At 42.2% G+C, this 13878-nt stretch overlaps 1 protein-coding gene across 3 annotated transcripts in view; it reads left to right on the plus strand.

Moving 5' to 3' along the window:
* Positions 1 to 13513, plus strand: part of ADGRF5 (adhesion G protein-coupled receptor F5) — a 48742-nt gene extending 35229 nt beyond the window's left edge. Inside the window, exons 15-22 of one of the 3 annotated variants that reach the window (XM_049818997.1) lie at positions 652 to 804; positions 2041 to 2237; positions 3223 to 3402; positions 4849 to 6219; positions 7169 to 7210; positions 7314 to 7373; positions 10015 to 10099; positions 11225 to 13512. In XM_049818997.1, coding sequence (XP_049674954.1) covers positions 652 to 804; positions 2041 to 2237; positions 3223 to 3402; positions 4849 to 6219; positions 7169 to 7210; positions 7314 to 7373; positions 10015 to 10099; positions 11225 to 11304 — 2168 coding nt within the window. In that variant the 3' untranslated portion in view covers positions 11305 to 13512. Of the gene's footprint in view, positions 1 to 651; positions 805 to 2040; positions 2238 to 3222; positions 3403 to 4848; positions 6220 to 7168; positions 7211 to 7313; positions 7374 to 10014; positions 10100 to 11224 lie in introns of all 3 variants that reach the window. The other 2 variants (XM_049818999.1, XM_049818998.1) reach the window with 2 other exon arrangements.
* The last annotated feature ends 365 nt before the right edge of the window (positions 13514 to 13878 follow it).

The following is a 13878-nucleotide window of genomic DNA, read 5'->3' on the forward strand; positions in this document are numbered from 1 at the left end:
CCTGCAGCTTCCCTGCCATGTTTTTATATACTAGATGTTTTCCAGTGGGTTATGAAAGAGTTAATTTGAAAAAAAGCAAAGAAGAGCCACCTAAACTAACTCAGAAAACACGCAGGAGTGCAAAACCAACAGCCTGAAGTGTAAAGCAGGTGGAGACTGAGGGGTCCTTCAGCTGCTAAGAAAAATGCCAAGATCTCGTTGGAAGGGATTGCAGTCAGGGACCCTCAGGCACACGCATACTGAAAAGCAACGGGAGCGTGGTACAGATCCTGAGTTCAAAAGAACCATATAAGAACAGCAAAAAAGTATCCTAGCCTAAATGAAATGCCTGTGGTAGAAGCAGAAGCAGGAAGAGTATTCTCCAAAATGGTTTCTAAAGCAAATTTTGGTTCCTGCACAGTAAAAGAGGGTTTGGGCAGGATTTGCTCATACACCAGTAATTGAAAAGGTTCTGATCACGCAGCAGCTGCCAGGAGATTTATTAAGTGGGGAGTAAGAGACAGACATCAGCATACAGAAAGGAAGTTTTTTCCACAAAGGAAGTTTTTTTCTCTAGGACCCACAGAAAAGGAACTTTTGCAGAAGCTTTCTGCTCTCTGCTAGCTGATTGACCCCAAATCTGTGTTAACCTATCTAAATCCTTCCATACAGGGGAAAATCTAAAAAGAAATTTTAATTGCTACGTGCACAATTACACAGAAATAGAATGCAGCAAAGAGAAAAAGCTCATGGCATATTGCAAGTTTATGAACCGCATTGGAGACCATGTCAACAGTGAAAATATAACTCTGCACCTGATACCTGGTAAGAAAAAACTTACTATTTAAAGCTGTGAAATAGGAAATCCCAGTATCTTTGTTAAATCAGATGCCACAAATTTATCGCTGGTGACACCTAACCGGAGCAGTTTTTGTTAGCCAAGAATTTTTGTCTCCTTTTTTGACAGGAAATTTTGAAATACAGAGGAAAATACCAATTTTTCTGTAATTTTAAAAAATAAATAGACAAGATATTTTGTCTTCATTGTATTTGACGGTGGCCCCAGTATGTTCCCAAGCAGTTATAGTTCAGTCACCTTCTGTCCCTACTTCCTTCTGGTGCAGCCTGCACCACCAAGAGCTTCATCTTCTGTGTTGAAATGTGGGCATGCAGCTCCCAGCTTGCACCAACAATTTAGCAAGGATAAAAGATTGTGGTGCCTCAGGAAGACGGCATGTAGCTGAGGAGGTCAGCCTGGGGGAGAACATATCCACTTGAAACACAAGAATGGCAACCTCCATGAGGTGTTGCAGAAACCTGGGCAAACCCACCTTCCAGTCAGCTCTGCAGGAAATGCTGGGTAATTAGAATTCAACATTGCTAAATGCAGTTTTGATGTTTAGTTCTGACCAGAGTTTGGATATTTCAGCTCCTTATTGGAAATTGGAAAGAAAGAACTGTTGGACATCCCCATAATGCAGAAAATTTTTTTTTTCCATGGTAGTGTTGCCTACTGTTGAATCACTGTATCTGGCCAGATTTCACTCTCTCAGGCAATAAATATGCAGCCATTTTATTTACTTTAATCAGCAGATACTTACTGATAGGAGTAACACAATGAAAGCTAATTAGCAAGACTGACTGCTCATCAAAAAGGTGTTAAGGCCTTACTATCAAGGTCTTAATGAATTTCCTATTAGTGCTCCAGCAGAATAAACTTTGTGTGAATTACTGTTCACATAGTGGTCAATATAATCCCACTCCGCCCACCTAACCCTGTAATCTAACAGACAAATTCTGAAACTTTGGTTATTGGTTTGTTGATTTGATTTAGTACTCAAAAACAAGGGGTTTCATTCAATTTCCTTTTTAATTTCATGATTCCAAAAAATTGGGAGTGCAAGACATACACATCCTGAAAGGTCATAATTAATGAAGACAGCAAGCTGAAATCCTAACTAATTTAAAGACCTCTAAACTTCAGGAGGTTGCAGGTTTGATGGGGGTAAATTATATCTCCCTGCTTCTTAGTTTTCTGCCTCTGTGTCTTTCTCAATACAGGTAAGGAAGTTTCCTGCTCAGGCAGCGTTGGCATTGGAGTAGAAGGGGCCACGTTAATAATACCATGTATGTTAAATAATTCAGATTATTCAGGCACCCAAGGCAATGTAACTTACAAGTGCTCCAACAAGGAATGGAAACTTGCAAGGAATGACTGCCTCTCTGAAGCAATAAGCAGCCTGCTGACTCAGGCCGAGGTAACATTTATGAGTTTTCTAGAGGTTGGGGTGGGGGTGAGTAGGAGAGAGCAAAAATTTTTGTTAGGTGTTTTTTTGCTTAGCATAATCTAAAATATATGAAGCATTAAAAAAAAAAAATATCAAATATTTGATTAAAAATATCTTTTAAAAGATATAAAGAATGATTGGCTATATCTACACAAGTCAGTGAAAGAGGCTAGGTCCCCTTCTCTGGCCCAGAGGGCACGTGGCACTGCGTGGTTAATACCCATACACACGAAACGCTCTCTCCCCCAGACAAGGTGACCTTATTCGTAGTGTCCAGCGGGAGCAGCCGCTGGCCTGGAGTGCTCCCTGGACCATGCTCTGGCGTTGCCTTGGTGAACGCTAGTTGACAGAAGCCCAAAGCACGCTACAGCGTACGCTAACAACGATGCGATAGGAACAACTCTGTGCAACTGCCCAACCTCAGACCCAGGCCCTGTTTAGCATGCCCCATCAGCTGCCATGCTTCAAAGAGGGGTGCTGGGGCTCAGTTTTCAGCCCAGGTATCCTATCGTAGCGCTCTTCACTTCTACAAACCATCCAGAGTCACCCTTCTCTCAGTGAGGTTAAGTGAGAACAATTATCTTTCTTTCATCAAATGCTTACGATGTTTATTTTAGTAAATTAGGCACAGCAAGGTCCCAGGCAGAGGTACAGCTACTCCATTATGTATTTTCTTAACTTGCTAGATTGCTCACTCATACGGTTTGGGCCCAGGCCAACTATTTTCTCCCCCCAAATTTCCAGGAGCAGTTTACAAGTTAGCGCAGACAAAAGACTACTCTCAATAGGCAGTTAGGGTACCCTGTTCTGGAGGGTCAGAGGACTGAACACCACCAGCATGTCTGGAATGACCCTGGGTCTGTTTATTTTACTGGTATAGGGGTAGCCATTATGAAGGAGGATCAAGCTCCAGGCAAGTTGCACACATGTGATGTACTGTTATCTTCTGTTCCAGTCCTTGGTCAACAGTCCTGATGCAAAAGCACGCTTACCTGAATACCTTGAAGAGCTTAAGAAAAAAACAGAAAGTCAGCAAAGCATAATAAACACCTCTCCTGCAAACCTAGGTGCAATTGTTACCATCCTGCATATGGTGTCCTCTATCCCAGCATACGCAAAGGAGGTCGTAATTCAAGTAAGATTTTATTTTAAGTCTTACCTATACTTATCAATCCCTTTGGCCCCTTTTGTCACAGGGGATGACATTCTCCCTGAAGCAGTTTCACAGCTAGTTAGGGTCAGGAACAGGAAAGTATTGAGGGAATGAGATGAAATGACAGCAAAGATACAGAAGAGTTTATGAAAAGTCAAAATGATGAAGACAAGGAGTCTATGCATGAAAAAGAGGCTGCTGTATGCTTAGCAACTAGAAATGTTCTAGGGACCCCCAAATGTCTCTAGCATTCTAATACAGAGGAAAAGTACAAGGAATGATGGATGAAAAATTGGACATGAGCCTGTAATGTGCGCTTGCAGCTCAGAAAGCCAACCGTATCCTGGGCTGCAGAAAAAGAAGGGTGGCCAGCAGGTCGAGGGAGGGGATTGTCCCCCTCTACTCTGCTCTGGTGAGACCCCACCTGGAGTACTGCATCCAGCTCTGGGTCCTCAGCACAAGAAAGACAGAGACCTGTTGGAGCGGGTCCAGAGGAGGGCCACGAAAATGGTCAGAGGGCTGGAACACCTCTGCTACGAGGAAAGGCTGGGAGAGTTGCGGTTGTTCAACCTGGAGAAGAGAAGGCTCCAGGGAAACCTTATTTCAGCCTTTCAATACTTAAAGGGGGCTTACAGGAAAGTCAGAGAAAGACTTTTTATTAGACCCTGCAGTGACAGGACAGGGGGCAAGAGTTTTAAACGGAAAGAGGGTAGATTTAGATTGGACATAAGGAAAAAAATCTTTATGATGAGCGTGGTGAGGTACTGGAACAGGTTGCCCAGAGAAGTTGTGCATGTCCCATCATTGGAATTGTTCAAGGTCAGGTTGGATGTCCCTGCCCGTGACAGGGCAGTTGGACTAGATGACCTTTAAATGTCAAAACCATTCTGTGATTCTATGATTCTATGAGTAGAAGCAGGAATAGAAAAAATGGTTGAAATAAGGATAGGGAGAGTAAATTCCAGGGTCCATGATCAAGCAAGGACAATCAATTAGATCTTACAACAAATGAATAACAAATCTTAGAAATATTTGGAAACCTTGATTGTGAGGTATAGAGGAAAAGCACCGCTCTTCTGAGCAGAAAACTGCAAACAGACTTGGTGTTTTGTAGCTGGAGAACCCTACATGAGAGAGAGAGAGAAATCAAAGCACAAAGGCTGAGAAAGAAGGGAAAGAAGGCTGGAGAAGAAAAAATACTAAGTAATATGTAAAAAAAAAAGCCACACAGCTCCACTTTTGGAAACCTTAACTTGTAAATAGAGCATGCAGAGGGTTAACAACTGAAGGTTTCATATGGATTGAGAAAAATAAGAAAATACTGGGCTTTTTCAAAAGGCAATTCTAGGACCACGCAGAAATTACCATCAGAAACAACAACGATTTGTATGGGATTTCAGTAACAGCATTATTCTGTTGTTGTTCCAGAATTTCCTCTCCACAGTGGACTTTATTGTTGCTGATTCCACAACTGGAGTTTGGGAAGACCTGAATAAAGAGGACATGCTCAAAAGTTCTTTGTTACTGCAGTCAGTAGAAAATTTTTCCCTGCTCCTCCAACCAGTTAATAATACCATTCCTCCTGTCTCTGCAAACTCCCTTCAGCTACAAGGTATAGTTGTCACAGAAAATAACAACTCTTATTATGAAAAGAGCTTCCACAGTACAGAAAACCTCACAGCTAGTGTGTTCATTGGTGAAAATGAAATACAGACTCTACCCCAAAATTCAACCATTGTCAGTGTGATGTACTCAACACTTGGAAATATTCTGCCCCGGAATGGGACCAAGTATGTGAACAGCTTACTGATAACAACAACTGTGAGCAGCAACAGAAGTCAGAGTTTCAATATTAATATGACATTTGCAAAGAAAAACTCATCTCTAAAGATGCCCCAGTGTGTCTTTTGGAACTTCACACTGAACAAACGTAGGGCAGGCTGGGATACTCATGGCTGCACACCCACAGAGGGAGAAGATTATGTCATTTGCTACTGCAGTCACTTGACATCATTCTCCATTCTGATGTCACCTGACAAACCCCCCCAGGTAATCTTTGAAGATTATATTACCTACATTGGCTTGGCCATTTCAATCTTGAGTTTGGTGGCCTGCATTATAATTGAATCTTTAGTCTGGAAATACGTGACAAACAACACAACCTCCTATATGCGCCACATCTGTATACTCAACATAGCTACATCACTCTTGATTGCTGACATTTGGTTCATTGTCACTGCCTCCATCAATGACCAAAACCAACAGATGAACAAAGGCATCTGTTTTGTGGCCACCTTTTTCATCCATTTATTCTACCTGTGTGTCTTTTTCTGGATGCTCAGCCTGGGCCTCATTCTTTTCTACAGACTGGTCTTCATCCTACATAACACAAGCAAGACCGCTCAGAAAGCGGTGGCATTCTGCCTGGGATACGGGTGCCCCTTTGTCATTGCAGTCATCACCATCGCTGTCACACTGCCAAGGAACAGTTACACCAGAAACAATGTCTGTTGGCTCAACTGGAAGGACAGCAAAGCTCTCTTGGCCTTCGTCATACCTGCCCTGATCATTGTGGCCATGAATTTGTTCATCACTGCGGTTGTTATAATAAAAATACTGAGGCCAACTATTGGGGATAGGTCAAACAGGCAGGAGAGGAACTCTTTGTTTCAAATTGGCAAAAGTGTGGCCATCCTGACACCACTGTTAGGCCTCACCTGGGGATTTGGCCTTGCCACCGTCATCAAAAACAGCCATCGAGCTTTCCACATCCTCTTTGCGCTGCTCAATGCTTTGCAGGTAAGTTACACATAGATATGGTTTTGTTTCCTCTATGACCATTTAACATGTAGGGACGTTCTTGCAATGCTGTGCTTTGAGGGGAACAAAAACAGCTTGGGAAAGCTCAAGTTGCCTTACACATCCTTATTGCCAAAGGGCTCTTTGGGAAACCCATTCCAGGAATTCAGCAGTATTTCGTATTCTCAGCTGCCTTAACAGATGGGCCTTATAGATAAAGCTGACATAAAGATAAGTTCCAACTTTGCCAATAGCTTTGGGAAGAACTTCATTCCTGAAGATCAGGAAAATAGCCCTATTCTGCTCAGGTGGGCAGGCTTCAGCGTGTCTGGTCTCATTTACAGTGCATCCAGAGGCATCATATTATGCTCTTGTGGGTTCAGGTAACGAGGGGGTATAAACAACATGAAAGTCACCAAGAACAGCTGAGTAGTACTAATAATAAAGAGAGGAATTGACCAAAATACAAATGATTGAGAGTTTTCAGTCAGTATGATTTTTACAATGTATTTAGGTGGCCAGTAGGATCCCAGTACAATGGGATTTCTTAAGGACACAATAGTTACGTCTACTCTGTTTCTTAAGAATGGCATCAAAATTCTACGCTTCAGACCGAACTCCCTTGCCTTGTGTATTGTGAACCTGCTAGCTTATCTGGGGAGCATAGGCAGGCCATGTCTTCCATACACAAAGGTCCCTCCTCCCAAATATGTTTAGTGCTAGCCCACTAGTTGTGTCACTTTTGTAGACCAGATATATACACAGTCTAAGTAGGCCGGGCCTGGAGATCTCCTACTACATCAGCAGCCCGTTATGTGAGACACTGTCAGAAAAATGCCCTCTATCAAAGAGTTCCAATAGTCAGCACGGACAGTGTTTGAGATAATTATGAGGCGCTGCAATTAAAAGGTTGTTGCCATCAAACTGCATGTAATTATCTGTCTCCTAGGGGTTATTCATTTTGGTGTTTGGGACGCTCTGGGACAAGAAGGTAAGAATTCAAACTATTTCTTGTATTATGTGAAAATACTGTTGGAATTTGAACATAGTTCCTGTATTTACCGATTGATTTTATTTTTTTTTTAAACAAATAGATACAAGAAGCCCTGCTGAAGAGGAATTCAATGTCCAAATGGAGTTCACAGCAAACAAAGGTTAGAACCTCAGCCTAAGAATGTATTTCAGTTACTGCTGAATAATCTAACATTCTCCAAGTGTTTTTTAAGTCAAATGCACTTTATATTCTGAATTATTTCTTAGAACTAGTCAGAGAAAGAGAAGACACTAACAACATAAATATCAATATATACCCTTTTCCAACGTTCATCATTTCACCTATAATTGGTAAAAAATGAGAAGGAGGTTGGTGGACATTTACTCTAAATTCTCCAAGAAATAAACCACAAAATATAACTGAAACTTTAAGTTAGAAAACAGAAAATTTCACTGGCACTATTATTTATTCGCAACCTAAGAGAAATGCGAAGGGAACTTCTTGGGGAAGATGCTCTTCAGCTATGAGCAGGAAAAGATTAAGATATTGCAACTTTACTCATGAGACAACAGGACAGTTAGCCTCCACTTTATGTTGGGAACAGAAAATGGGAAGAAGTATGAATCTGTTGTCAAAATCATGTCTATATGTTGCAAAGACTCAGATTTTAATAAGCAAAAGAAAGAACATAAATGAATGTGTTTCTGGAACCAAGTGGCCTGGACACATTCCTAGAAGAGGAAAGGCTTGGGTCCCATACCCAGAAAATTCCTGCATTTAACTCAAAACATTCAGTGCCTGAAAAAAAAATAACTAATGTTGCAAACAGGGACTGGATCCTTAGGGAAGATCCTGGAAGGCTTCTCTTCCGTCTACGGTGACTTTCTCTGGCCCAGTGACTCTTGCACCAAGGATGGAGACTCTACAATCTCTCTGTATAGCCTTTTCCTGTGTTTGTCCATCCTCACAGTGAAAAAGTTCCTTCTTAAGCATAATTTCCTGTATTTCTATTTGTTCCCAATGCCTCTTGTCCTTTCACTGGGCACAAACAAGAAAAGTCTGGCTCTGTCTTCATTTCCACCACCTCTTGTCCTTTCACTGGGCACCAAGGCAAAAAGTCTGGCTCTGTCTTTACTCCTTTCCAGTCAGATGGCCCCAGCATGTCCTGGTGCATGGGGTTGTTCCTCCCCAGGGACAGGAGGACTTTGCCTTTCCCTTTATTGAATTTTGTAAGATTCCTGCCATCCCATTTCTCCAGCCTGTTGAGGTCCCTCTGGATGACAGCAGACTCATCTGATCTATCAGCCACTCCTTCCAGTTCTGTATCACTTGCAGACTTGGTGAGGGTGCATTTTTCCCATTATCTATATCATTAATGAAGGTGTTCAACCAGTATTCGACCAGGTACTGACCTCTGTGCATGTCCTGTCCAGCAACGTGCTTAAGGCCCTGGAGGAGGCAGCCTGTGATTAGCCAGGCAGAGCAGTGCTATAAGTTTTAAGTGCTCCAACTGACTGCCACGTTCAGATCTTGTGTCAGGACAAGACAGGAAAGACGCAGCTTCTGCCTCACGTTTCTTCATTTAGGATCACCAGAATCATCCACCTGGATTTTTTTAACTGGTACTCCAGGTATTCCAGTGTTTTCTGCAGGAGGATTGGTTCCCAAACCAAGGTCTGGGAACATTTCCTAGTGCGTTTTTAAAGCGCCATTCCTTCTTTCTGGCTTGAAAATGACATCTGCTGGATGTGGTGCTATTCTGACTGTGGGAAAAACTCCTTTTTTTCCCCAGGAAACTGGAAGGAAGGCAGGAATAACTGATACAACTATCATTAAGCATGTCAGTTTCTTCATTCCCTCCTGCACTGATACACCCGGCACAATAAACTAGAGAGAACAAGTTGTTAAGTCTTGGACCCCAATTCTGAATTCCTTTTCAGACAAAATCTCCTGGACTAGACATTTCCAACACTAGTTGACACTGTGGAAGCTGCCCCAGGCAGTGGGAATTGGCATATTTCTTTGGCAGTTCTGCTGGCAAAGAATGAATAAAGCAAGATCGAAGACTTTGATGAAACTTTTTAGATATGATTCATTTACCTTCTTCCTGTACTACCTTATAAGTGACAATGCACAAAACTGCCTAATTTCCCCCACCACGGTACAATCTAATGAACAGAGAGGGACTGAACAGAAAAAGATGTGTTTTCCATACTTTTTTTTTAACACACCTTTTGGAGGAATCTCATTACATTCTCAAACCACTCCAGAACTGAAAAAGAAACTTCATTTTAGCAGCAAAACGTTTCTTCCTTCCATCTGGACTGTAGAGTGTTGTGTTCCAATGCCCTCTAGTGTGTCAAGTTAAATTTGCTGCTGATTATCTCAGGCTGTTGGCCTTCAACGACCATCCCCAAGCATGTAAATCTTAGCTTTTCTGGCTACCTCAATGGATATACTGCATTATATACTCCATTATATACTCCATTATCCCAGATAAGGGAGCAGAACTCTGTACTGTCTCATATGACAGACTCTGGAGCCTAAGCTATTTTCCCTGGCCAACAGTTAGAGACAGACTGTTTGTGTCCTGTAGTTTCTTTTAAGGTTGATCTCCTTCTTCACCATCATAAACACACAAACGCGTGAAATTGATGCCTCACAAACCTCTAGCTTGTCCTTCTGTGGATTGCCTGCTTGTACTACTGAACCGCATCTCATTGTAGCCTTTTTTCTCCCCCTCAATGTGGCTACAAAGAAAGTTCTAGGCTTGTGATAAAAACCAATTTTCTGTCTTACAGTCAAGCTCCCTGATCCTGGTGACACCAATGCTTGCCATGAGCTATCCATTTTCAAGAACCTTTAACAACTTATGTGGGAAAACAGGTATGTGACAAGAGATCTCTCCTACTGAAGCACAAACAAGGTTTTGCCTGCATTCTCACTCTCAGGGTCTGTCTATGCTGATATCTATCAATCTATTTGTCTATCCATACATCCATAGATGGTCTTTAATCTTCTAATACAAAGGAACTGTATGTAATAAGTTATTGGAATCACTGGCATAATTGCTTATGATTGTAGCATAATGCTAGGAGCGTAATTGTCTAACACTAAAACAAGTATTGGATGGTGGCATGTCTCACCGATTCTAACACTCACTAACTGAGCTTTGTTTTGAGCTTGATAATATCATGACACACTGCTCCTCAGTTCATTTACTGTTCAGGTACTCTTCACCACCTTGGGGCTGTATCTCTCCAAAGGTTCTCTGGCTTGTCATTTTATGGATGTCACCATTTTGATTGTGACTTTATTTTGCAAGAACTATTGCTGAAAATATGAGTAATTTCATTCCTAAGTGTGTAATCTTTGCATCCAACCATTTCTCAGAGAAGATAGTGACTTATGGTCAAAGTGGGATATGAAGGAGTTTAATGTAGGCAAGCAACTGCTTTTTAAGAGTGTGTTTATTAGTTAGATGATAATGGAACAAGAAGTTGGTCTCTGACTCTGCTACAGTAAGTTTGCATGAGTACACTAGCCAGACACAGAAGGCTACCACCACAAGAATGAAACATGCCCACAACTTCTTCCCATGCTGCTGCCACCTGAAACTCCCATATTATTAGCACTTTTGGGCACTGTGCACCTGGGTCTTAGTTTAGAGCCTTGTGGTCACAAAAGGGAGTGAGCTGGGATTCATCTCAAGAGCATGTGTTCTAGATTGCATCCCCATGCTCAAGGAGGACCACTAAGTCCCTCCCTTTGTGTGAGAAAATTACTACCCTAAGGCATGATCATCTGGTCAAGCTGACATATCCCGGCTGTCTCAGCAAACACAAAGTTGACTTCTGTGGTTGCTGGTATTGCTGTAATCCAGCTAGTATCAGGGCTGCAGACCAAGTCAAAGCCACCTGGGTCATCAGGACAGGTCTAACTGTCCTTTGCAATGCCAGCATACCCCAGGCTATCTGTCCTTATGTCTAACCACTATGCTTTGTTTTACAGGAAAATACAGAGTGTCTTCTTCAGAGCCATCCATCTCTTCCTCTGAAAACACTTCCAAGTCATATTCTTTGCTTAACTGAGGCACTGCAAATGCTAAATTATATAACTCTGAAAGGACCTCTGCCCTTTCCAAGACACATACAAAAAGTACCTGTGAGTCATCAAGAAGTGAACTGCTTCATTTTGGCTAAACCTGTGCCTTGGTGCATTCTTCTGGAGTAATCATTTCTGGTTAATGTGTAAGGCAGGGAAGCTTTGAGATGTGGAATTTTACAGGGACTGCCAATCCCAGAAGAGATGAGAAGATGTTTCAAACTTGGAAGGATTTGAAGGCCTTCAAGTGCTGGAAAAGAGACTGGAAGCGAAGAATTCTCAGCCTTTAAGAGGGTGCTTAGCACTATGCAGTACTGAGCCATGAATTGCAGTGCTATACACAGCTGTTGTCCAGTGGTTTTAGTATTTCCCCTATCAACTGTCTGAATGATTCCAAAGGCCTGTGTAGATACACAAGTACCTCATAGCTTCTCTCTTGCCCTCGTGTTAGAGTCTGGAAAAACCATAGAATATAGTGCTCTCCACTTTCTATTTAAGACTTTCTGGAACCAAAGATTCACAACTGAGAAGGTCCGTTTCAGATCTTCACTTTTGACTTAGATAAAATGAAGACCGTGATGACTCCTGCATGGTCTTCTTTCAGATGGAATGTACTGAAAGCTCCATGTGGCATTCTTTTTTTGAAGAAAAGGAAGCTTTATATCCTTAACTATAACTGTCCCTCCCTTGATATGTAACGTGGTAAGACAGAGATGGTTGCTGCCCTTTACTACAGAGGGGACTGCATTTATTTAATGCATAATAGTGTTAAGTATGCAAGGAATCTCTTGTGTAAAGTCTGTATGTTTGGGTCTCTTCTCAGAGGAGAATCACACTTGAAGGGCTCAGAGAGTCAACTCTGCAGTGAATATAAACCACCATGTGCCAGGCAGAATGAAAGGTTTTATATAAATTATTGCTCTAATACTACATTTGTGGAATCAGTTATTTCCAAGCCGTATACCTTTAAAGGCAGAACTCCTGTCTTAAGCAGAGGGCTATGAGAGAGCCTGCAAAGTATTTACAGCACACACAAATATTACAAAACTTAATATAAAATATGATAGATGGAATCATGAAGATTTAGATGTGAGGCCAATATCAAATACTGCTGTCAGGTGGTACAGCACCAGTTAGTTGTTGGGGAATCAGGCCTATATTTACCAGTGGTGAACCTGTTACCAAGACTTTTGATGAACCAGGGTGGGAAACTGATTCCTACAGTTACAGGCATGTGTGACGGTTTGGTATGGGCAGGTAGTGATGACTGAAGACAATAAACAAGCATCAATCAAATGTATTATTTATATTGAAAGCAATTTCTTTTTGCATGGAGATGTAGATATAACGCTAGAACTAGAACGCAGTTAGAGATTAAGAAATATTCAAAAATCTAGAATCTCTTTGAACTGGATGGCCGGTGGAAACTTGAAAATCAGACCTTTGCACATGATTCCAACCAAAGTTTGCCTTTGGACAGCCATTTGGTCTAACTCTCTGTGGAAGTAGCTTGTGCAGTTTTGACCTGCTGCAGAACCATCCGATCCCACTGAATTAGAATAGGTTTTACTACAAAGTATGAGTCCCTGTAGACAGCACAGTCCCACCACACCTTATCTCTGCAGACGTTTCATCTGAGGTTTCACCACACCTCCCAGTTTAGCTAAGCCTGGGTCTCGACTGTATGTGAATGAGAAATCAGGATGTGATGCCAAGCTGTCTGGCACTAAAGGGCCATCTCTGGGTGGATCTTCAAAGGCAAGGTCCTTGCCAGTGTTAGGAAAGCCATGACAATTCATGAAAGAGAAGCAGCTAGGAAATGAACTGTGCCAGTCTTAAAGACTTGGGGCCAAGGCTTCACTTGTATTTATACACACATCAAGATAAAAGGGGAGAGAAGAAAAAGTAGAAGGGAGTGCTGAATGGAGGAAGAAGAGGGAACACAAGGCAGCAACCACACTATACCCCTCCCACCCATGCCTAGGAGCAAGGACAAGGTCTTTGGCACAGGCAAGGTGGGCAGTGGGCTCACCAACAGCTTGCTCCCCTCAGGAGTTTTGCATTTTGGGCAGCTGGCTTTTTTTTTTGTCAGCTGGCCCAGTCCTTCCCTTTGTCCTGATCAAAGCCCAAATCCCTCTGTTCACCCCCCTTCCTGAAGTCAGGGCTGTCACAGGGCTTGTTTCCTGATGATCGCTGTCATTCTTGTACGTCCCACTGCTTAACTGCAAGGCACTAAGTTAAAGCACATTGCAACAAAAACCTACCAGGTTCACCTAGTCTCTGGAAAGTGTGGGATCTTTTCCTTACTCACCTTTTATAGCATTGGATGAAGCACAGTCACTGCGTTGGCATCTTCCTCTGATTTATTCCAGCTCAGGAAAAATAGTGAAGGAGGGGATTGTGACATACAGTTCTCTGAAGCACAGACCCGCCTTCTCTCAGACTCCCTGCTTAGAGTTTTTGCTTTGTGACAGCTGCTGAACAGCTCTTACATGTGCTTCAAGCCCAGATTTCACCCTTCATTCCTTAAAGACTTTGAGAACCTTCAATACAAACAATGC

Source organism: Accipiter gentilis, chromosome 16 (assembly GCF_929443795.1).
Source record: "Accipiter gentilis chromosome 16, bAccGen1.1, whole genome shotgun sequence".
Lineage (NCBI taxonomy): Eukaryota > Metazoa > Chordata > Aves > Accipitriformes > Accipitridae > Astur > Astur gentilis.